General features: G+C 46.1%; 1 protein-coding gene across 1 annotated transcript in view; it reads right to left on the reverse strand.

Moving 5' to 3' along the window:
- Nucleotides 1–24,205, reverse strand: part of astn1 (astrotactin 1) — a gene marked incomplete at its 5' end in the record, with an annotated part of 390,125 nt that overhangs the window by 269,151 nt on the left and 96,769 nt on the right. Inside the window, 3 exons of the mRNA XM_079284766.1 lie at nt 2,859–3,026; nt 6,641–6,790; nt 8,383–8,532. Coding sequence (XP_079140892.1) covers nt 2,859–3,026; nt 6,641–6,790; nt 8,383–8,532 — 468 coding nt within the window. The remainder of the gene's footprint in view (nt 1–2,858; nt 3,027–6,640; nt 6,791–8,382; nt 8,533–24,205) is intronic.

Below are 24,205 nucleotides of genomic sequence, written 5' to 3' on the forward strand. Positions count from 1 at the left end.
ATTTTCTTTCATTTCTTATGGTTTCTCCACAAAAGGAGCCCACACACACACTGTCCAAAGTCGCCATAACCGCTGCAAGTCGTATCTTGCAGCATTTCGACGGAAAAAGACACATTACAGACCCGACAACGTGCTAGCGGATGTTACCATTGAGCTACTGCCTTCAGAAAACGCTAGTACTTATAGTACAAACCTTATCCTCCTCTTCCATAAGCCGTCAACCAACGTTTGCGTAACTGAGCTATTCTCATTCTCGTTCGTGCGCTCGGTCGCAGCCATTACGCACAGCAAGTCCGCGACTCACACACCACATCGTTTTTGCAATTTGCAAAGGATAAAAATAAAAGGAAAATAATATAATATCAAAATATAAATGGAGAAACACCTTTAGTGTGTCAGAATATCATGTGGTTACCAAGTGTCCATTTGGGTCTTCAAATGTCCTTTTAGAGCTCCGCCTGGATCTCTTCATGGAAGAAACTCTGTAGAATGGTCATACTTTGTCCAATCTTCTTCAAATTTGAGGCAGTTGTTCACTGATAGTGTAGTTACAGCCCTATACTGTCCTTTACCTGTACAGATACAGCCACCGGCAGTTATTTATACTGAAAGATACTTTTTTATTTTATGTGGACAAAAATCTTAAATTTTTACTGACTCCAAAGGCCCACTGCTCTGTTTCTGTATGACCTACAGGTTGTCTGACACTTTTGATGCATATAGTCAGAGTGGGCCCCGGGACACTTTGTACTTGAAAAGTTGGGCCCCGAGATCAAAAAGGTTAAGAACCCCTGCTCTACAACATATTGTTCAACATGTGTTTGAAGGATATATCCACGATATCAAACTGATTCAGCAGAGAAAAGAGTTAAAAAGCTAAAGAGAGAAGCTAAAGCTACAGACCACAGTGTGAAAGTGAACCACCACATCACCTGGAGATCCAGACAGAAGACGATGATATTAAGGAATTAAAAAGTGCAGACATTCAGTAGCTAGCGTAGCATAGAAGTGCTAACTCCAGTTAATGACATGCTAACATGCTAACAACTCTGCTAATGCTAGCTCTACAGGCTTTGACGTAGAAACGTGATGTTTTAGAAATGTATTTCTGCTTCCAACATTTGAACACCAACTCAAAATCAACAAAACCAGCCCGAAGATGAAGACCGTCTACCCCCGCTACCTCTCTTCTCTCTGTGGTTGTCAACCACAAATGTATTGACGTCATATTAGTAATAGCCTCGTCAATTTTCCATTCCATACTATAAGATGTACCTGCCTTTTATTTGAAGAATATCCCCTATCTCTGTATGACAGCAAAGACGCACCAGGACCATCAGGGTCTAAAGTAAGATGAAGGGACATTTGACACCCATAAAGGCCATGGTCTGCAGGACAAGAAGCTTCAGGGTGGGGTTTGCACGGATGATCGTCGCCTCTTCAACTCGTGTGGCGCTTCATTGATGAACCAACAAAGTATTGATTCAGGACCATTGAGGACGAGGGGGGAGCATTTCTCTCAAAGTACAGTCAGGCTTCGTCTTCACTTACTTGCTCATTTTAAATAAATGTAATTTCTTCCGTTTTCACAGTGGTTACATTCTGAAGCACAAATAAATAACCAACAGACTCTCAGCAGATGATTTAGTGTGCAGGTAGACGCTCTCCTCTGCATCTCGTTCACTACGTCCAACGTGCAGCAGCAGTAAGAAACCCAAGATGTGATTTAGAAACACTGAACTGCAGCCCCAAGTCATGCTGCTTTGTATTTGTCAGAGGACTAACTTGCTTAAGATTCCTAAGTCTTTAGATCGCTATGGTTCTAAAAACCCTAATGGAGGTCATGTCGTAATGATGGAGGAACTACTGGCCTGGTTTTCATGACATTTAGGAGCTGATACGAATTGTGGGACGGATTTCTGAAACTCTTGGTTGGGGTATGTGCCCTCCCGTGACCTTGTGGTTGACGTAACAAACTTAATGTGTCATCGAGTCATTATTAATAATTAGAAAGCTCTGCATTTCAAAGTGACTGTATGTTCTCACTGCCAGCTGCCTATGGACGACTATGACGTCTTTCTCTTTGACTTTTTCTTCACTTTTTTCATCTCGGTCCCATCAGGCTCTTTGCTTCGCGCTCAGTTGTCGCTGTAAATAACATTTGGCTTTCTTTTCTTTTTTCTCACAGATTTAGATCAACAAATGTTTGCGCTCTTGAACCCGGGCTTTAGAAGAAGTAGTGGCAGCTGTGTGACGCCAAGGGAAGAACGCCTGCACGCCGACAGAAGATGAGAAGACACTTGAGTTCATCGCAGGTGCACAAGGCGATGTCAGAGCCTTTGTCAGTGCAACACCTTCTTGGCGTTACCACCACTCGTGTTATTGGCCAGTGCTGTTTGTCTGACAGCCAATTGAACAATTACAGGGTTTGGAAGTTGGGCTGACTGCGGTTCAACAGAATGTTACATTTTGTTGATGATCAAATAACCTGATTCTTGTTTAGCATTGGTTTAGCTTCTTCAACGTTAGTTTTTTTATTTCCCATGAATACTAGATATGATTTAAAGGTTAAACAGAGTTTAAATAACTGTTGTAGGGTAAAGTTCACCCTTAAGCACCATAATAAATAGGTTGAGACGTCAAGTCTACTGCATGTTTACTGGTTAAGTTGCAAGCATAAAAGAGTGAGCCAACGATTCAGCGACTGTAACTTCACTGTGTTCTCCGTGGATTTGACGACGGTAGCTGGTCAAGCCAGAGAGCAGAGACCGTGTTTATTGAATTAAAAATCAATAAGGTTACCATGGTGACAATCCCGGTCGGAGACGGAGCTGATTTATGTGGTGTCCTCGGCTCACCTGTCTCCGGGTCACACTGGTGCTCACAGGGGTCCAGGAGGCGTCGCCCGCACAGCTCGCCGACCCAGGGCCCGCTGGCATTCTGCTGGTAGTACAACAAGATCTGTGCCGGGTTCAGCCAGTCTGAGGCTTCCAGCTGGCTCCCCTGCAGCAAAATGAACCTGGATCCTGAGGAGGACGGAGGGAGGAGGGATGGGAAGAAACAAGAATAGAAGGATGCAAGAGAGAGGGAAGAAATGAGAGAAGGGTAGAGGGTTGAGGAGAAGGGGAGAGGGAGAGGAAGCAGAAGGACGTGGAGGGTGGATGAGCAAAGAGCAGGAGGAGGGAGGATGGAAAAGCAGGACGATATGAGAAAATATCCCACCAGTTCAAATATGAAAATAAAAACAGCACTAAGACACGGTGTATTTTGGACTTCAATGCAGGTCAAATATCTTTAATTTGAGACATCAGCTCCAAACTGAAATGGAAGAAATGGATGCTTTATGGTGTGTTCACACCAAACACAAAGACAACTTTTCGCACAGCGTGATTTCATCCACAGTCGAAGTAAAGAAGTGACACGAATGATGCAAATAGGGAATCACTCCATCCATTGTGTCATAAAAGTCCATCAGCGCTGAGACCCTGATGTTGTTTAATCACAAATGGACGACAAAAATCAGCAATACGAGGCAAAATTATGGAATAAAATGGAATAGTTTGCAGTAAATCAAATAAAAGCCTGAAACAAGCTTCTCAGCTACTTCTGTGATATTTGAAAAATAATAACCATTATTATTTAGTATCATTAAAGCAGGAGCTGAGATCCAGCCAGGGCAACAAACACTGAAAGTGTGTTGGACAATGTGATGAAACAGCAGCTGTAATGTTGGTGATTCATCAGTAGCCACAGGCTGCCACTCTGTTGCCCTGCAGTCACACATGTGCTCCACGAGGAGAACGGCAACGGTGAAGAAACCATTGGTTCACATTCCCGGCGGTGTTTGGATTCAAATGTGTGAGGATTAGAATGGTGGAGGTTCTGACAATGTCATCAATACATAAATGGCATGTTAGAGCCGTTTGCACAGCTTACGCGATGCACTGGAGGAGGGCCTTTGTTCGACCCTGCCGTCATAATGGTGCAGTGGGAGATCGTGTTACGGACTTCCCTCCTTTTCATGACTTTACATACACTGTGCATCACATTCAGCTGTGGTTTAGGGTGATGGCACCGACTGACTCGGCCACACGTCCTGGTGACTGCAGCCGGAAGGTAACTCGGCTCATGTTGAGCGTCTGTCAGAACAAATCTCTCCTCAAACTCAGAAACTTTTTCAGGCTGCTCGTCAGTTTCACCAACGATTAACAACGAACACTGATGAGCAGTTCCTCCCCCTGATCTTCACACGCGTGTTACTAGCAGCACTTGTGACACGAATAAAGCAACGTGATGGCATTAGTGTTGAGCTCCAGTGTCAGGGCAACACATCGCCTACGTCTGCTAACAATTAAGGGCCCATTCAATTTAAGTTATAATGACTGAATATAAAATAAAAAGTGATGGAGCTGCACATGTTTAGAAGTGAAAGGTGAGTATGGAAACTGACTTAGAATCTTGACGATGCTCATAAGCTGCTTCGTACATGTAAATATTTAAATTCTGGGCATTTGATCAGTTGGGCTTCATTGTGGAGGACAAACATGTATTTCGCAAAACAAAACGGCAATTCAAAGAACACATTTTCACAAAATATAATGACAATTCAATCAAAAACACAAAAGCAAAACAGAAAACATGACGACATATTGACATTCTGAAATGTTACATTTTCTGGTCATTGGGATTTGGGAAATGTTGAGTTTTGACTCTCAAGGCCACCACAAAAAACGAGACAAGGACTGCATTAGGACTTGCTGGCCGGTGCGCCCCGGTTAGTGCCGTCCCCTTTGACGAGCACTTATAAAACAGAGCACACACTGAAAATGGCCGGACACATCTTGTTTGTCTAATTGCGATGAGTCATAAAGCTGCTCGTTAAATCTTTCAAACTTTACACACCAATCAGCAATGTTTCTCTTCTTATGGCACATTTTATGTCCGACAGTACTCCATGTCTGAATGCTGGATGTGCAATTTTTGTATTTTTTACATTATGAAATGGATTCTTATGCGTCAAACATAAATGTTTTGGGTTTCCAAAAAAAAAAGAATGCAGGAATAATCTTCTGACTTTAGGTTAACTGACTACAGTCCAAGATGGCCGTCCCATGGACCCTTGACATTTCAGTCACTCAGCGGCTCATAACATGTGTTACAGGAAGTGTTCAAATAGGAATTCGCCAGATGGTGGGTTTCCTTCTTCGTGACTTATCTAGTGAGAAGGAACATCAGAAAAGTCTGACCTAGAAAGTTCTCTTCCACTGATGTCAAAACAAACTCAAAGACTGTGTTTAAGAAGTAGACAAAATCACCATGACATCATCCATTGGTTCGGAGAGGGTGGAGCTAAGTGCAGCTGAACGCTGAACGAGACAATTCTAGGCAACCAAAATATCATGATCGACTTTCATGAAGTGAAAACACACACAGTGAAAGGGTCAAAACAGGGAAAAGGCAGGACTCCACCGAGGTAGAGACCTGTCAATCACAAGGTAGCCACACAGGTTGAAACACCATGCCATGAGACATTATAAAGACATTCATGGTTCCCAGAGGATGAATCATAACGACTCTGTTGATCCCCTGAATGGTCCTCTTCTACCACTATGGGCTTTGCATTTGTGGTTTTAAGTGGCTGTAGACTCTTGGTTGTTTTGTCCCTCCGTACCATCCTGAAGGCATTGTTTTCTGTGATATTTTCAACATCCCTCAAATTTCATGAGCAGCTGAGTGACTGGTATTATTCGGCTCCGGTAGGATGGCCAGTGATGGCTTCAGATGTCATTTGGACACGTATCAGACAAGACACAGATGGCAGTGGGAAACCTGTTTTCCACAAAACACAATTTGAGATGATAAACCTTGCCCACATTTCTATTTGAGACGCCAGGTTCGTCATATAGAGAAGTTTGTCCTGTCCTTTGTCACAGAATATCTTGAACAGCAGTAGATGTTGTTATCCTGCGTGAACAGATGATTACTTTCCCTGATGTGAAAGGCAAGGAGAAAGGTGTCGCTGCACGTTTTCTCTGCTTTTCTTCTCAGTATTCCGGGGCAGACACATGCGCAGCTGTGGCATTAATAGCTTCTTTCCCCCGGTGGCGGAATCCAGATTCTCATCTGATTCTTCGTGACATCGAAATCAAGTCTGATGAGATTGTGGAGACATTCATGGAAACATTCTAAATCAATCCCAGTTTTGTAATTCATCCTTCATCTCTGCTTTCAGAGTTCTCCTCCTGGACGCCTCCCTGGAATCTTAATATCTCCCTGGCAGGCCCGCTCGTACCGCCGGGAAAGCAGCAGCAGCGCTTCCAATCAAATCAGACCTCTGGATGACAGATGAGTGAGTCCCAGTCGCAGTCTATAACGTGTCTGCACTCCCATCTCACTGCCCTGACAGCTGAAAAAACCCACTGAGCCGGTGCTTGGACCCCCCTGCAGTGCTTATTTTTTCTCCCATCATCCGCAGGTGTTACATGGAAATTCATTATCGAGGTGGTTCGACGAATCCGGCGGGAAAACTGCCAGCTCAGCCCCCCCTTGGGCTTTGAGCGCCCACAAGAGCGTGCGTGCGTGCGTGTGTGTGCGTGTGCGTGTGTGTGTGCGAGAGTAAAGGCTTCAACCACAGTCTTACCGTCAGCGATGAGGTGCTCCGGCACATGGAGGATGACCCGCACCGAGAGGCTACAGGACATGTGTGAGGAGCAGACGAGGCCGATCACGCAGCTGATGACGCTGATCAAAGTCAGGGTGGTCTTATTGATGGGGCTCCGCGGGGAACCTGCTGCCGGGGGGAGAGAAACGCACGGGGGGGGGGGGGGGGGGACAACAAACGATGGAGATGTGTGAAGCAGTTTCTTTTTTTACCCCCCCCCACCCCCACATGCCCCTCCAGACACACATGCACACAGCAGCACCACACACAAACGCACACCGCTTACACGGGGAGTCGTTTTTACAAACAAGCCAGAAGGAATATGGGCTCAGCCACCATGAAAAGGCCCTCGAGGATGAAGAAACCTCAAGGCCTATGGGAGCTTTAGACCGGGCATAGCTCAGTGGCACAGAAATAAGGTTTACCATTGAAGGGTTTTAACATCCAAGCTGGGATGTGAGGGATGAAATACAAAAAAGAAGAGGCACGGGCCTCAATAAAAGTGGTTCAGAGGTTGTGTTGCAACCTTCCTTCTACTCTCCCTCTCTGCCCGAGTACAGAACGCCTCCCTTATCTCTGTTACTCCAGAGTGCAACACAGAATGTGTTAAACGTGATCCGCAGGGGCACACACACACACACACACACACACACACACACACACACACACACACACACACACACACACACACACACACAAGTCACAGTGACCTTGAATAAAGCCACTCACACTCTGTTTAAAGAAAGGGTTATTTTCTCACCGGTAGAATAACTCTAGATTACGTTGTCACTTTTTAAATTACTCTGGCAGTGTTTTGCTGCCGACGGCGATCCTTTAAACAAAAGCCAAAGTAGAACGCTGACCTATCGTATTATGTGTAAAGTTAGTTTATTCAATCAAGTGACTCGCGCCGGAATTATACAAAAATATGAATGTGGGACATAATTTTATCTTTTTTTAAATTTTATTTAATTATCATAACATTCAAAAGTATGTTTAGTAAGTAAGTTTACATAAAGAAGTTGAACATTTCGATGTTGTCGTCATACCTGCGACTCCTTTTTCCTCTGGATGTAAACAACATGGCAGTGGCAGCGCTGCAGCTCCATTCTATTCTTAAGCCTCGCTCTAATTAGAGGTGTTGGCTGCACTTCTGGAGGCATCGGCGTGTTTGTGGCACCTGAGCACACGGCGGGGGAGCGCGTGGCCCGAGGCGTTGTGGAGGCTTGTAGCGCCGTCTGACAGCAGCTATTATTCTGAGGGCATTGTCTCTTTTATTTCATTGAGTTCCTCCCACACCCCGCTACTGTACGTGGAAGCTTGCGAGGACGCGGCATGCTGACGGACACGGCGTGCTGCACCACATCACTCTCACACATTTGCACAGGCTCCTCCTTAGAAACAATATTTTGCGTGGAATATTATTTCAAAAATAAGGCGTTAGATCGACGGCTGATCTCGTGGACTTGTTTGATTCCAGTCAACAAGATTGAGATCAGCATTGCATGCTCCAAACACACACAGATATGTACGTACACAGCACACCGTGGACACAAACTCCATGTGCTTTTGAAAAGGGGGCACAATCACGAGCACACGCAACACCACGGAGCCATCCATCTGCTATATGCACTGCAAAGGTTACTTGTCATGCGTCATGGCGACGGTTATACCATCAGACGGCGGGATAAACTGTCTGTGGCTGTGCGAGTCCTCCTTACCCCCTGAGCCCCACGCGCTGTTGGCGTTACCGTTTCTCATACCTCGACTCCGGCGGCGGCTGCGGTTTGGGTCGGTGTAAAAGGCCAGCTGAGGCTCGCTGTCTGCCTCCGTTCCAGAGTCCCCGTCTGGGTTCAAGAACGTTGAACCCGCTGTTGGATTCACACATTAAAGAAGAAGAAGAAATGAAATAAAGATACACCGCCGTGGTGGGGCGGTGTTTGTCTCATGGAGGATATCAGAGAAAGGGCAGTCATGATGCTGCTGCTGCTGGATTCAGCTTGGAACAGATCATAAAAATGTCCTTCGATCAATAAATGAAATGTAGGTTAATGGAGATGGAAGCCATGCAGAAAATAACCGTATCATAGAGAAAAGAAAAGCTTGTTCGAGCTACTTCATTGACTGAACCAGCCAGGAGACGATGTCATCGATCCTTGAATTAAGCCATGAGAGGAACTGTGAGCAGACGTCCATCAGGAGTGAACACAATGCAGCTCCTTGACTTTGGTCTGTGCTGTAAGTCAACGGTTTGCTGCTGGGAGCAGTTTGAGTGAATCGTACCTCAGGTTGGGCAGTTTATTACAACACAGAAACATTTGCCTTGTAAAGCGAACCTTCATCCTTTCACTGTTGTAAATATCCACAGTGGACGACAACTGCTATTTTTGGATTATTTACATTTGCAATATATATGGACAAAACATATACGGTACTGTATATTGACAGAGGTGTCGTTATAGATTTAACAGTAACTCAGCAATTCTGTTTTAATTGAAGAATCCTTTAGTCTATCAAATGTCAGGGAACAGTGAAAACTACAAAATGCTCACGTCTGATAAGTGATAACCATGCAAACGAATATTGTGACAGTATGTGGCATATTGACAGCTCTGTTTTGAATACAGGGTCACTGCCACCCTGAGTGGACCAACATATTGGCTGCCGGTAAATGGCAGATTGCTCTTCTGGTTTCGTTTATTTGGGACGATTTTAGGGATTTACTTTTGGTAATTTCGTGGTTCGCCTCCGATGAACGAGCGAGAGCGACAGCGTGTAATGACAGCACAGAGAGACAGCAGATGTACACGGCTAACTGTGCAGTAAGGGTTAACGGCAACCAAACTGGAGTTGGTGATTGTTGGAATTCGGGTTTTGTTGAGTTTTATTTTGTTTCTGCTGAGTTTGAAAGTGTTTTTTAATATGCAAGAATATTTCCTTAATCTATTAGTCTAGAAAAGACGAGGGCTCGACATTCACCGTTCTACATCGTGAATAGCTTTCAAGGTAAACGTATCTTGTCTCGTTGATTACATTTTATTTTGACGTATCACAAGTTTAAAAAAAGAAATGCTAAAACACAAGCCTTCATGAACAATTCTACTCAACTGGGGGGAAAATGAAGCGGAATAAATGCAGAAGAAGCTTTGTTTGGGATGAAAATCCCACGCGAAGCAGTTAATCATTGTCCATTTTGCACTTGGGTGAGATAGTAAACGTAGGAGGCGAGTGAATCGAGCTTGAATAGATCCGTCAGCTAAAGCTACGATACGATCTAAAGGACCAGGTACACACACTGATCTTACAATACAACTTGTCTGTACTGCGTTTCAGCCCAGTGTGTTCCAGCAGAGGCATCAGCTATAGTTAGAGGGCATGTATTGAGGCTTGTCTTACAAGTGTTTAGCGGATTGAGAATCACAAAGTGAGGGGGAAAATCCATCAAAGCAGCAAAGACCTGCTGCCTCAGCGGGACACGTGTGTGAACTGAAACAAAACTCACGCTAACGTTGCTCAGCGACAAGAGCTTTAAGAATCCCAGACGAAGACGCGGCGTTTGATTAAAGTGGAGAAGATCCCTCCGAAAAAAAGAAAGAAGAGAAAAGGTGGGAATGAAAACACTGCTGGCAGCAACGGCAATGTGGCAGACTGAGCAGGACTTTGTCACGCCAGCAGCCTCATCAGCACCTCACGTCGTTGCTTTGAGACCAAATGAATGCGTAGTGTAAATATTATTGGCAGCCGTGAGGATCTGACGCCGCAGATGTTGCCGTTGCTTCACTTCACAAGTGGGGAGGCAGATTTTTTTTTTTGATGACACCATTGTTTCAGCAGCATTTCACACGACTGATTCAATAACAAAGCAATATTCACTGCACAACCCCCCCCCCCACGGAAATGTTTACTGGCAGGGAACAAAGTTCCAGTGTCTTCCAAAGTATTCAGTGTGCTGTTAAAGAGTGCAGTACACTGATAAAGAGTGCAGTACACTGTTAAAGAGTGCAGTACACTGATCTCCACGCAGTGATCGGGGGCAGACAGAGCTATTTCTTCAATAGGAACTCAGAGAACTTTAGTTGACCCCTGTGCATCACTAGCCAACTAAAAGTTTGGCTTTTTAGTTTTACACTTTTCAAACATATTGGCTGTTTTGATGTATATGACATACATCTTTGCAAAGGTGTGATTTTTTATGAACATTTTTTTTATTTTGTAGGTTTAACCAAAGCTCATATAATAAATCTAAAATAAAAAATTCCCCATTGACACCCATTCAAACCTTTTGATCCGACGGCCATCACGGCGTAGAACCATGCATTCTATCACGTCAGATGTTTGTCTGTCCTATGGCGGCACACGCACACATGCATGTGTTTTTGCTGGTTTCCTGCACAAAAGGACTGAAGTTGCTTCAAAGATTGAACTCAGTGAAAGAGTAAAATAATATTAATATGTCACACCAGCAGATCAGTTTTGCCCTTTAAGGAGATCGGAGGAAAGTTTTTTTAAAGTGAGGCACAATCGTTTAATATTCATCATGCAGGGACATTTAGATAATATGTGACACATAAAAAACAGGTGTCTTACTATGTTACATTCCCCTTTTGAGGAAACTAATTCATTTCCTCGTGAATTATTTTGATGGTGTTTTCCTCACATTACATTTTGTCTTGTTTTGTGGCCACTTCAGTCTCTCAGGCCGGCATGTTGTTCTTGTTTTAATACTTCTGAACTAAAGGCAAGGACGTACACTGTAAAGCTGGATGAAGTTAACTTAACAAGGAGCAACAAACGCTGTCAAGTTCAAGACCAGAAATGACCATTTTCATCACCAATAAGGAAGTTGATTAGTGACTCAGTGGCCCTCTGCTCTTTAGAAAAACACTTCTAGCAAAGCCATCCCCATTACATTGATATTCAGAAATGAAACATGGCAGTTAGATATGTGCAGCCCACTGTCACTCTGTATTCAAAATGTTGCCTGTTACTGGTTTTAAAGGCCGTATTACAGTTAAGTGATGTCATCTTACTAAACCTGCCAGACTGTTCTAGCCGCTCTATTTGCCTTGTGATTATAACCACATTACTGATGATTATTCATCAGAAAGATTTTGTGAAAGCACCAATAGTCAACCCAACAATATTGGTGCAAGATGGATATTGAGGTATTTGGTCACATATTTGATTCCCGGCCCTTATTAGGGGTCACCAAATGGGGCGACGATGGTCACATTGCAGCTGCTGAACATCAGCGTGTTAGCATCGTCACTAAACGTTCACATCCTACCGTGGCTGTAGACTCTTAAGCAGTGTGCTTATCTGAACTACTTGTCAGATGGTGGATTTTCTTATTTCCAGTCCTATTTCTGTCACTTCTCATGTGTACAACCGAGTCCGAGTCCCTCTCGGTACAGTGACCGCCAGCGTTTGGGGATGGTCTCGCAGTGTAGCCGTTAGGAACAACTACAAACACTTCTGATTCCCGGCATGGTCACACAACACATCGTACTAACTACATCTGTTTGAGCATAAACTCACTTTTAGCCAAAGGATTGCTGTCGATCCACTTTCTGACAATCAATTCATACTTTCAGCACAAATGAAAAGTAAACCTAGAGAGCCTTGAATCCCAAAACACTGACTGTTGATACATTTCCCCGACATGTCCATATCCACCCCAACATTAAAGCCATTATGTGTGCTCTGTACTTTTATACTGAGAAAATACCTTGACGAACCTGTTGGGATCTAAAGGAGCGTGTTTGGGTTATCAGCATTTAAGAAACTGAATTCTTGACATCAATAGAATTATTGACGTATGTAACAATTATTAATGATTATTAATATAAACGGGGCACCACCCTGCGAACAGGGACCAATAACCAAACGATAAAACTAAGTCTCATAATTAGTAGTCACTCATAATGTCAATAGTCTGCGTATGACTATACATTCAGTGACAGTGAAGGGTTTTAAGTTCGAGCACAGGCCACTACATACAGTCTTATCAAATACATATGCACAAGTAATCACAGACGACTGCTCCTGAAAGTATAACAGAGTTTATTGAATCAAAATAATAAATGATCAAATCAATTAATATTGCAACCAACAAACGTTATCATACAATTTTATATGCCTAAACTAAAGAATGAATAAAGTGGATGAGGGTGTATGTCTGTGTGTGTATGTGTGTGTGTGTGTCTGTGGGTGAACAGGAATGTAGTCTTACAGCTACGCTAAAGACTACAAAGATGGCGGCGTCGAGTGACGCTGGCCAAAGGGGAGGGGCCTTAAGAACTACAGCTAAAAACTACAAAGATGGCGGAGTCGAGGGACCCGGACAAAATGGCAGAATGGGGCTGCTGTACGTAATTCACGTTTGCCTGGGCAGCACGTGATGTGAGGCGCTCGTTTGAACGAGGTTCCCCAGGGGTAGAATTAGGAGCTGTGTGTGTGTGTGTGTGTGTGTTTCGTGAAAGGAGGAAAGAGAAAAAAGGAGCGAGAACTCGAAGTGAATCACGCTTCGGCGTGCGATGTGGTAGGGAGCCTGATTGCTGGCTCTATCATGCATAAATATACCGCTGTTGTCTTGGAACTGCCGGTAACTTATGCCGTGATAAGCCACGCACCTCAGCTCACTCACCGAGTCGAGTTAATGAAAAGAGAACTTCCACCCGGAGTGGAAGACAATGAATCAAATAAATCCCCAAAAGAAACAGTCATAGTTGATACACCAATACAGCGGAGCTTCTCTGCTCCGTAATGATTGCGTAATACCTCAATATCACGCGACAGTCTTAAACACACAAAAACACGGGAATATCAACATATACATGAATGGCCTGAATTAAACTTACGTTAATTTAAGCTAAGCTATGCCCAAATGCCAAGAACCTTACTTGTAGATGCTTCGTTGCAACGTTGAAGGGTTCGTGAGCAAAGTTGTCCTTTTTCTTCGAGAGGAAGGGGGGGGGGGGTGCTTCTCAGCGCGGCGTTGAGCTGGCGCTGTTTCGGTCTGTCGTGGCGTGGCTCGGCTGGAGCAAACGCAGACGTGATCTGTCCTCGCGGCAGGGAGGGTGATCTAATTTCGGCTGACGGCGTGGTCCGTGCGTCTTACCGGGAATCGTCGGTGAAGGAGGGAGGCGTTGTCGTCTTTCCTTCGCCGGAATGTGTGCACCAAAAGAAAAAGAAACAAAAAGCGCTGAACTGATCGCTGAAGCAGATTCGTTATCGCGGGCTGTTTCATCCAGCGAAACGGCTTGTCAGGGTTTGAGTAGGGTTGAAGGGCCGTTGCTTCCTCGTGGCCTCGTGCGCTGGCGGGGCAAGCTGGACTCTCTGTGGCCTGGCCGGGGGGGGGTCCGGGCGAAGAGAGCGCGGTGTGCTCCCTGTTCGACGGAGGTCGAAGGGAAAAAGCTGGTTCTTCTGTGGCCTGGACGGGGGTGTCCGAGCGAAGAGCCTTGTGTGCCTCCTGTTACCCCGGAGGGAGAGTTGGAAAAGCTGGTTTCTCTGTGGCCTGGACGGGGGGGGGGGGGTCCGGGTGAAGAGAGCGGTTGTGTGCCTCCTAACTCAACCGAGGTCGAAGGGGGAAAGCCATGAGGTGGGGGCAGCAGAGAGTTTTATAGAACAGTGGCCGAACCACAGGGGTCCTCGGGTCTCTTGGCTCTCGGCCAATGAGATTGCCGCGGTTACCATGGTTATTTGGGGGGGGGAATTCACACCTGAGTGTGAAATCCCTTTGCTCTCCTCAAACTACAAATCAGGATGAGACCTTTGCTTGACAAAGTGAAGGCCTGATTTCTTTGTCCACAGCACATGTTTAAGCCACATGGTCAGAGCCCAACATCCCCCCTTTGTTCTGAAGAGCGAGGTGTTGGCTTCGGTCTTTAGAGCAAACCAAGGGCTGGCATGTGCATCCATGTGGTGGGGAAACCTGAAGAGGTGAGACAGTCCAAGTGTTCCTGAGACCAAAAGCAGTGGTTAAAACAGGCAGTGTTCATTGTTCATAGAGTTCAAGGTTCATAGTGGTCAAGTTCATGGTGTTCAAGTTCAGAGTTCATTGTTCAGAGTTCATTGGCATCTGGGCAGATGACTAAGGTGGCATCTGGGCAGATGACTTTAACTACTTCTACCTACATCTACTATCATACACAATTCAAATCATAGGTGAGCAAAACATTATTCCCAAATAATTCAATCGCTATTATGATGTTGTGATATTCTAGCATTGTGGCACAGTGTCAAAGAAAGTAACAACCCAAATAAACAAAACAAAACACAAAAGAGAGAGAAGGAAAGAATAGAAAGACAAGAAGCAGGTGAGGGGCAAACAGTGGTTACTGGTTCAACTCCTAGACAGGACTGGAGTCCGTCGGCGGAGCAGTCGTAGGTTGGCTACGTGGTGTTATGAATAGGAGGGAATCCAGTTTGTCTGTCGCTTCTGGATCTATTAGTACATGATATGTGCGTCTATCTCTCTCTAATCGGTAGATTTAGAGCGAGTCCTGTGTCTAAGTTTTAGAATCTATCGATATTGGAGTTGCGTTGCCAAGACTATAGGCCAGAGGTACCTGTGAGGGTTGCATAACAGTAGTGGTAGCAGATTTACAGATTTCGTTAGCACGGCTAGTGTGACTAGCTAGGCTGGTCTTTCGCTGCTCCAGCTGTTGACAGCTGAGCCTTCTCGGATGAGGTCCTGGATTAAATCTGACTGCTACGGCAGAGGTTATGTCCTCTTTGGTTACTTCTGGTAGAGTCTATAAAGCATGCAAAGGGTTCTCTATGAGAGTGGAGCATCAGTTTACAGTCGCAATGAACGTTTTTCAGGTCATGCAACTGTTCTGGTTCAAGTGGGATGTGTTAGCGGTTAGTGCACGTCTACAGGGTGAGTTGGAGCATGCAGTTAAACGTTAGTAGTCAATAGTAAGCTGCCATTCTGCCGGTTGGTTTCGGCACTGGCGAGATTAGAGTGTACTTCCTGTGAAGTGCATCTCTCTAAGTTTCTGTTGTCAGAGATCCACCCCCCTCGCGCTGTTCAAGTGGCGAGGGCAGATATCCCACGTTACCGTCAGCACTCAGGGAAACGTCGCGAACAGTTTCACTCTGGAGTGTGTCATGACGGGCTGGTGATATCTCCCTCCCCCCACCCTCCTAATTAGAGATGGAGACAGGTCCGGCGCACAGGTCAAGTTCAGTTACCTACGGCACTGGCGACTTGACAGGCCCGGGCGATGACTCGGCTGAAAGAAGGCGGTGGTTTCGTTGAACAAGCTGGAGGTGGATCATGCTGACAGAGCAGGAGAACAAGGCTTATTTGACAAAAGATCTTACGAGCTAGGGTGCTCGAAGGGCCTCTAAGGTTGTGGCACCCTAGAGGTGTATGCGAAAAGGTGGGGGAACACATGAGGCTCGTTTCTGACCCGGAGTCGGGTAGAGCAAGAGTGTTATGACCCCCCAGTAAGACTGAAGAATATGTATAGATTTATACATAACGGGCATTGCCTTTGCGAGCAAGGTCGCCCAAGAAGGTTGAAGAACGAGGTGCGAAATGGGAGTGGTCGTTTCCGGAAGTGTGCTGAGTTCTCTTCCCCCCCCCTACCACGTCGACTTGGCAGCAGGGGGAAAGGTCACTTGGCTTAGTCAGGTGGGCTGCGAGTCAGCGTTACCTGATGTGTTGCCCTTGAGGGCGTCTTTCACCCCCCTGGTTCCGTTGGTCTTTCGACCGCCAGGGTTGTTTGTTCCTCGGGGGTGACCAGGGCTCGCTAGGCCAAGTCCTCTCGTCGTCTTCCGACGCTAGGTCGGAGTCGCTCGACTGTTGGATGCCTAAGACTATGGCGGTGTCTTCGTACCGATTTGTCGGCCGTCCGCGTGTCTTCCATGCAAGTTGCGCATATTTCCTAATCTCTGGCAGGGTGAGGTTACTCGTTCTGCAGTGCATAGTAACATCGTATCTCACGTTGTCGTGGAGATTGTGCAAGAATAGCGACTTGAAGGCATGGTCTTCTTCTAGACCTGGGGCGTTACGTCCTTGGAAGTACGCAGATCTCAAGCGCCTGAAGTAGTCTCTCGGAGACTCTAGCCTTTCCGGGGGAATGGCAAAGGCGCCGAGGGTGGCAGAAGCTGGGTCGGTGTACAGGGAGTACTCCTCCCTAAGGGCGTGACAAAGGGATGAATAGCAGTCGCGGATGCTCGGCTGGAGCGTTTTAATGAAAGCGTGGACGCTTCGCGCAGTGGTTTTCCACACTAGCTTTAGCTTTTCGCGCGATGAGGGGCGCGATAGGTCGAGGAGGCAGCGATCGATCTCCCTTAGGTAGTCATCGATGCTCGAGTCGTGATTATCGGGATTGAAGCGCTCTACGTCTTTTACCAGAGACTCAATCTGTCGAGTACGCAGGCCTCCAAGGTTGATGGGGCCTGGGCCATCCGAGTCGTCTGAGTCTCCATACTCGCGATGGTGGTAACGACTATCATCCTCCCTCCCTGAGGGGGATGGGGTCAGTTCTTGTTGTGCGCGTGAACCGCGTGGAGGATTGCGTTCGCCTGAGGTGGTTTTGAAGCCACCTGGGCCGACTAGGACCTGGTGTTGGTCCTCTCTCCTCCTGGTTGGGGAAAGCGTCTTCAAGAAATGCAAGGTGGTTCGGGTCTCGGGGAATGAGGGAGCCGAGACCAAGAAATGACTGGGCTGAAAGGCTCGGTAGGGGGTAGCAGTACCTACCGGGGTTGCTGGAACACCTTGAAGCGCTTTCAGTTTGTCATCACTCTCTGATGCTTTAGAGAGTTCTAGGTTGACCTCTCTGAGGTCACTGCGCAGGCTACTATTTTCTGACTGTAGGGCTCTACAGTCACGTGACAACTCCTGAACCTCTGTTCGGAGTGTCCAGATCTCGCGTTGCTGCTCGTCGCTCTGTGCCCGGGTTCGGGCAGCTTGCAGCTGCATTTTCTGATGGTAGATGAGCAGTATTTCGCCGATTACGTCCTGAATCAGGCGCTCTCTGTTACCTGCTGGGTTATTTACATAAGCCACCAGCTGCTCTAATTGCTCGTCGCATAGGACAGCAGTGTATTTTGCAAAGTACTCTCTTTCCTTTGCTGTGAGTCCGAGGACATCAGCCACCGCATCTCGTAATGCGGTGTCTTCTGGAGCTACAGCTCCAGGTATGGGGGATTTCTCGTTGCTCATTCTCTCTAATGAGCGCGACTCCCAGTGGTTGTTAATTCCCTAGTGTTAGAACGGAAACTGTTAGTGTTTACGGTTCTCAGTGAAATGTCTAGTTCTGTAACTTAGGATTTCTACTGTTAGATGTTAATTACTGTTAGTGTTACGGTTCATGCAGGCGCACAGTGAAATGTCTAGCTCTGTGACTTACGTTTCTACTGTTGCTGCTCTGAGGTATCACTACTGCTTTGCAGCCAGAGGTGCGAAAATGCTAATGTGGTTTAGCACTTTGGGCCTGTGACAGCTGTGTGTAACTTCTTTGGAGGGATTTAAGAAAACAAGCAAGGTATTACAAATAAACGATCAAATCTACTACACAGCTGGCTGTTAGTTTAAGAAATGAAACGAATAATTAAACCTGGAAACGAAATAAAATTTCGAGAAGGGAATTAAAGATTAAGATTAAAAATCTGGATTTAAAATCAAAAGTTTAATTACAATAAGACAAGATTTTGAAGATCAAAGCCTACCTATTTTGGGAAATAAGTTTCAGGAATTTGGATCATTCAAAAGAAGAAAAAAAATAATTTTTCGAAAAAAAATATTTTTTGGAAAATTAATTATTCAAAAATAATTATGGATTAATGTGCATATATACTGTAACAAAACTGGAATAACGTAGCCTCACACGGGGCACCATTATGTGGCAAAGCTGTCCGTTTTCCTCGTCGGGAAGGGGGACAGGGGGGGGCTTGCGGGTCGGCGCGGCTTTGCAGCGGGCGCTGTGTGTCGCGCGGCGGTGAGCTGGCGCGGCTTCGGTCCGTTAGCGTGGCTCTGGAGCAAACGCAGGTCCGGTCTGTACTCGCTGCAGGGAGAACAGTTAACTTCGGATGAGACGACGTGTCTGCGCGTCTTGCCGGGAATCCTCGGTCACGAGAGGAGCGAGGCTTCGTCGGGCTCCTCTGTGCCGGTTTGTGCACAAAATAAAAAGAAACAAAAAGCAGAGAACGGATCGCTGATGCGGATTCGTTTCGCGGGCTGTTTCGTCCAGCGAAATGGCTCGTGACCTGTCAGGGTTTGAGGGTTTGAAGGGCCGTTGCTTCCTCGTGGCCTCGTGCGCTGGCGGGGCAAGCTGGACTCTCTGTGGCCTGGCCGGGGGGGGGTCCGGGCGAAGAGAGCGCGGTGTGCTCCCTGTTCGACGGAGGTCGAAGGGAAAAAGCTGGTTCTTCTGTGGCCTGGACGGGGGTGTCCGAGCGAAGAGCCTTGTGTGCCTCCTGTTACCCCGGAGGGAGAGTTGGAAAAGCTGGTTTCTCTGTGGCCTGGACGGGGGGGGGGGGGTCCGGGCGAAGAGAGCGGTTGTGTGCCTCCTAACTCAACCGAGGTCGAAGGGGGAAAGCCATGAGGTGGGGGCAGCAGAGAGTTTTATAGAACAGTGGCCGAACCACAGGGGTCCTCGGGTCTCTTGGCTCTCGGCCAATGAGATTGCCGCGGTTACCATGGTTATTTGGGGGGGGGAATTCACACCTGAGTGTGAAATCCCTTTGCTCTCCTCAAACTACAAATCAGGATGAGACCTTTGCTTGACAAAGTGAAGGCCTGATTTCTTTGTCCACAGCACATGTTTAAGCCACATGGTCAGAGCCCAACAAACCAAAGCCTGTATTTATAGGGGTCAGGATCTCATTAAAACTCTCAAGCTCACAACTTTAGGAAATGAGGCTTTGGAGTGGTGCAGCAACACACCTGAATAGAGCAGCGCAAGGACAGCTTTGAGTCGGAGAGAGGAGAGAACATAAGAGGGCCGTTGGCTACATTGTAAGAGTACAACACTGGAATAACTTAAAAAGTGTTGAAAGGAAACTCTACCTCGCCGCTTCTGAGCTGAGTGGAAGCTGACCTAACACGGAGATCGGCATTTGAAATTACATTTATCGCAATAAGTCAAAAAGAAATGTACCGAAGACAAAAGACAACCACATGAAAGGTTAACGCCGTATAGTTAGAACATGTCCAATTAGTGTGAAATGAGATGCTTTCCACAGGGCTCATGGATTCAGCTTGATGCGTACATGTAGTTAAGTTCTAGCAGGGCTGCATTCAACGTTTCCTACCGGAAATGCCACTTGAAATATAATCCCTGGTTTACGGAGGAGAATGAAAGTGCCTCCTGAGGAGTTAAGACCAAATCTCACACAGCGGGTATCCGTCAGCCTTCACGATTAAAACCAGAGCCGAAAGGTGCTGCGCTCGCTCACGCCTGTGAAAAGGAGACGGGGCTCGTCTTAAGTATTCCCTGCATGTTAGCCCGTGACTCAGCATGCGCAGCAGGCACAAGTGCCTCTTATAAAGCAAAAAAATAAAATAGTATGTCCAGTGCTCCACAGCTCTATAAATATGGAAGGGTGCTGGTGTGGAGTGAGAGAGCGGGCAACGACACCAGAATGACAATCCATGCTGACAGAGGCGGGACTCGTCAACACACTGATTCAATGCCACAGCAACATGGACGACAATGATGCAAACAAAGCTTCGGATCATGTGTGTGAAGACACAAGCTGACTTCTGAGTGTACGGAGCAGGATGTACGATGAAGAAAACACAACTTGTGCTACTGAATCAAATCATACAATAAAGGGTGGGATCTCTCTCTGCGTGTCCGTTTATCCGCCCCGCTCTAGTGTCGAGGTTGGTGCAATATTAATAAACAAAGCATGAACAAGTAATAACGCCCTGTTCAGCAGCAGGGGCGGGGCTTCACTTGGACTATTTGATGCTATTTTTACAACTAGGGTGGCCCCCTCTGTGTCGATTAGTCGTCATTTGGATTTCTTTGGCTGATTAGTCAATTTTAACGTTTTTTTTCATGCTGAATGACTTTTCTCCAAGACACCTGAGGGCACATCTCTGGTAGACACAAGATTTAAAGTGGAGCTTTTGTGTGATTCTTTATGGAGGAACTAGTTTTACAGATCTGTCGATTGACTCGACCAATTGATTAGTGGTCATATATATATATATATTGCTCACTAGATCATAAAAGATATTTGAACACATTTCCATATTCTCAGATTTCCTCCTTCATAATAATTGTAACATGCTAATGCAGCAGGACCATAGATATTTGCTAAATATTAGTACAATCAAAGCATGGGTGTCGTAAGTTCGCGAACAAATGACGATTGTCTGCACTTCAGAGGCTGAGGACAGAGTGATCGTTGTCATGGCAATAACTGCTACTGCTGGCACACTGTGCAAATAATCAACCCAAAATAATGCTTTTGCCCTTTTGAAAAAGATAAACCTGAATGTCAGCAGTAGTGATAATATTATATTATATGAATATTATATTATATATTATATAAATATAGAACATGGAACATGTTGCCGGTGAGAGGGAGGTCTGGGTCGGCCTGCTTGGCCTGCTGCCACCGCGACCCCGGATAAGAGGTGGAAAAGGGATGGATGGATGGATAAATATATATCTGATACAAGAAAAAAGTTTTGTGCAAGATACAAAACAGGGTAAAATGGAAAGGACAGCCTCCAAAGAGAAGAGAGGACAGCCTCCAAAGAGAAGAGAGGACAGCCTCCAGAGAGAAGAGAGGACAGCCTCCAAAGAGAAGAGAGGACAGCCTCCAAAAAGAAGAGAGGACAGCCTCCAAAGAGAAGAGAGGACAGCCTCCAAAGAGAAGAGAGGACAGCCTCCAAAGAGAAGAGAGGACAGCCTCCAGAGAGAAGACAGGACAGCCTCCAAAGAGAAGAGAGGACAGCCTCCAAAGAGAAGAGAGGACAGCCTCCAAAAAGAAGAGAGGACAGCCTCCAAAGAGAAGAGAGGACAGCCTCCAAAGAGGAGAAAGACCAGCCTCCAAAGAGAAGAGAGGACAGCCTCCAGAGAGAAGACAGGACAGCCTCCAAAGAGAAGAGAGGACAGCCTCCAAAAAGAAGAGAGGACAGCCTCCAAAGAGAAGAGAGGACAGCCTTCAGAGAGGAGAGAGGACAGCCTCCAAAGAGAAGAGAGGAGAAGCCTCCAGAGAGAAGACAGGACAGCCTCCAAAGAGAAGAGAGGACAGCCTCCAAAAAGAAGAGGACAGCCTCCAAAGAGAAGAGAGGACAGCCTCCAAAGAGAAGAGAGGACAGCCTCCAAAGAGAAGAGAGGACAGCCTCCAAAGAGGAGAGAGGACAGCCTCCAAAGAGAAGAGAGGACAGCCTCCAAAGAGGAGAGAGGACAGCCTCCAAAGAGAAGAGAGGACAGCCTCCAGAGAGAAGAGAGGACAGCCTCCAAAGAGAAGAGAGGACAGCCTCCAAAGAGAAGAGAGGACAGCCTCCAGAGAGAAGAGAGGACAGCCTCCAAAGAGAAGAGAGGACAGCCTCCAAAGAGGAGAGAGGACAGCCTCCAAAGAGAAGAGAGGACAGCCTCCAGAGAGAAGAGAGGACAGCCTCCAAAGAGAAGAGAGGACAGCCTCCAAAGAGAAGAGAGGACAGCCTCCAGAGAGAAGAGAGGACAGCCTCCAAAGAGAAGAGAGGACAGCCTCCAAAGAGAAGAGAGGACAGCCTCCAGAGAGAAGAGAGGACAGCCCCCAGAGAGAAGAGAGGACAGCCTCCAAAGAGAAGAGAGGACAGCCTCCAAAGAGAAGAGAGGACAGCCTCCAGAGAGAAGAGAGGACAGCCTCCAAAGAGAAGAGAGGACAGCCTCCAAAGAGAAGAGAGGACAGCCTCCAGAGAGAAGAGAGGACAGCCTCCAAAGAGAAGAGAGGACAGCCTCCAAAGAGAAGAGAGGACAGCCTCCAGAGAGAAGAGAGGACAGCCCCCAGAGAGAAGAGAGGACAGCCTCCAAAGAGAAGAGAGGACAGCCTCCAAAGAGAAGAGAGGACCAACTCCAGGAGATGAGTGAGGACCAACAGATGGTACCTATTGCCCTGCGTCTCCTCCTCATACTGTGTCAGTGGAACATCTTCTCTAATCAGACCATTGACTTTGACATATTAAGAAGTATTGAACAAAGGAAGCGGAAGTAAGCATATTTCCTATGGCATAATGATAATATATAATAATATAAAAAAGATAGAATGTATATTTTTGAACTGTTTTCTCTGCTGAATCAGACTTCTTGGATTTATCCTTTAACTGCAATGATTACACTTGTGTCTTGGTGTCCTCGTATAGTATTGTATTTTATATATTGTTGTTGTATTTGTTTTTTTTTATATGATATGGACTCATGAGTCTGAAATAAAATTTGATTTATTTAGGCTTTCCCCCCGCCAACAATTGATAACATATATCTCGGGAGTGTGTGCTCCAAGGTAGCTTTAACAGCTTGACAGAGTAGCAGTGGGGGGCGGGGCTTAGTGAAGGGCAAATGAGTCACACCTGCACTATGAAAGGTCAAAATGTGTGCCGTAAAAATGTCCATTTGTTGGCAGTACAACATGCACAAACGTATAAAGCGACCATCAACTAATGCGTCTTTACCACCAAGAGAAACAACATGTAGTCCGGTTGCTTGGCGGCTCATCTTCCCCCTCTCTTTAACATTGTCATCTGATTATTCTTGAGGCAGCCCTATCATGCTTAAAGTGTGTGCTTTTACACTTCTTCCTTCCTACCAAACAATCCCAGATGGAATGAAGGACATTGGCGTTACTTCAGGTCAAAGTGTGTGTTGTGATAAAGGCCTAAAAACTTACACTTACGCCCCATTCTGACATGAATGAAATATTCACTGGGCTCTTCGACATTTCAACCTTTGGTAAATTACAGGATATGGCCTGTAAATATTTATGGACGTTCCCCAGGAGAAAGCCAATGAGACAAAGCCATCGCTCTTCTGATGGCATGAATTCATTCTGTCGTTCTATTGGTTCCCACACAGGCCCTATGTGCTGCCGTTGGCATGTTTCCATCTATCTATCCTGAAACTACAGGAGGACCCTCGAGTGATGGCGCCTGCAATTCTTACTGCGGTGGGGGTGAATTATCAGCCACATATTTAAAGCACACCCAGCTCGCCTAGCAAAATAAATCCTGGCCTTCATTTTAAGGCAACCTTTGTTGTGTAAGCTGAAGTACAAATACATTTAACATGAACCTTATCCACAAATTTAGACAACATGATGATCATTATACTGCAAGGTCCACATCCAATTAGGCATGATTATTCACCTGCTCAGCAATAATGAGCATGAAATGCTCATGCAGGCCTGGGGCCTCTCCATTCACTCCCTCTGACATTGTGCTTTCTCCCATTTGACAAGCTTGTACTTCCGGTTGCTTTAGAAGTAACACTGGAGTCCGTTAAATGTGCTGACATATGGAAGTGAAGAGAGGCTCTTGGGCATCTTCAGCAAAACACAAAAAAGTAGAAAGAGTCATTACCTGACCTGCCTCCT

Source organism: Melanostigma gelatinosum (assembly GCF_949748355.1).
Source record: "Melanostigma gelatinosum genome assembly, chromosome: 15".
Lineage (NCBI taxonomy): Eukaryota > Metazoa > Chordata > Actinopteri > Perciformes > Zoarcidae > Melanostigma > Melanostigma gelatinosum.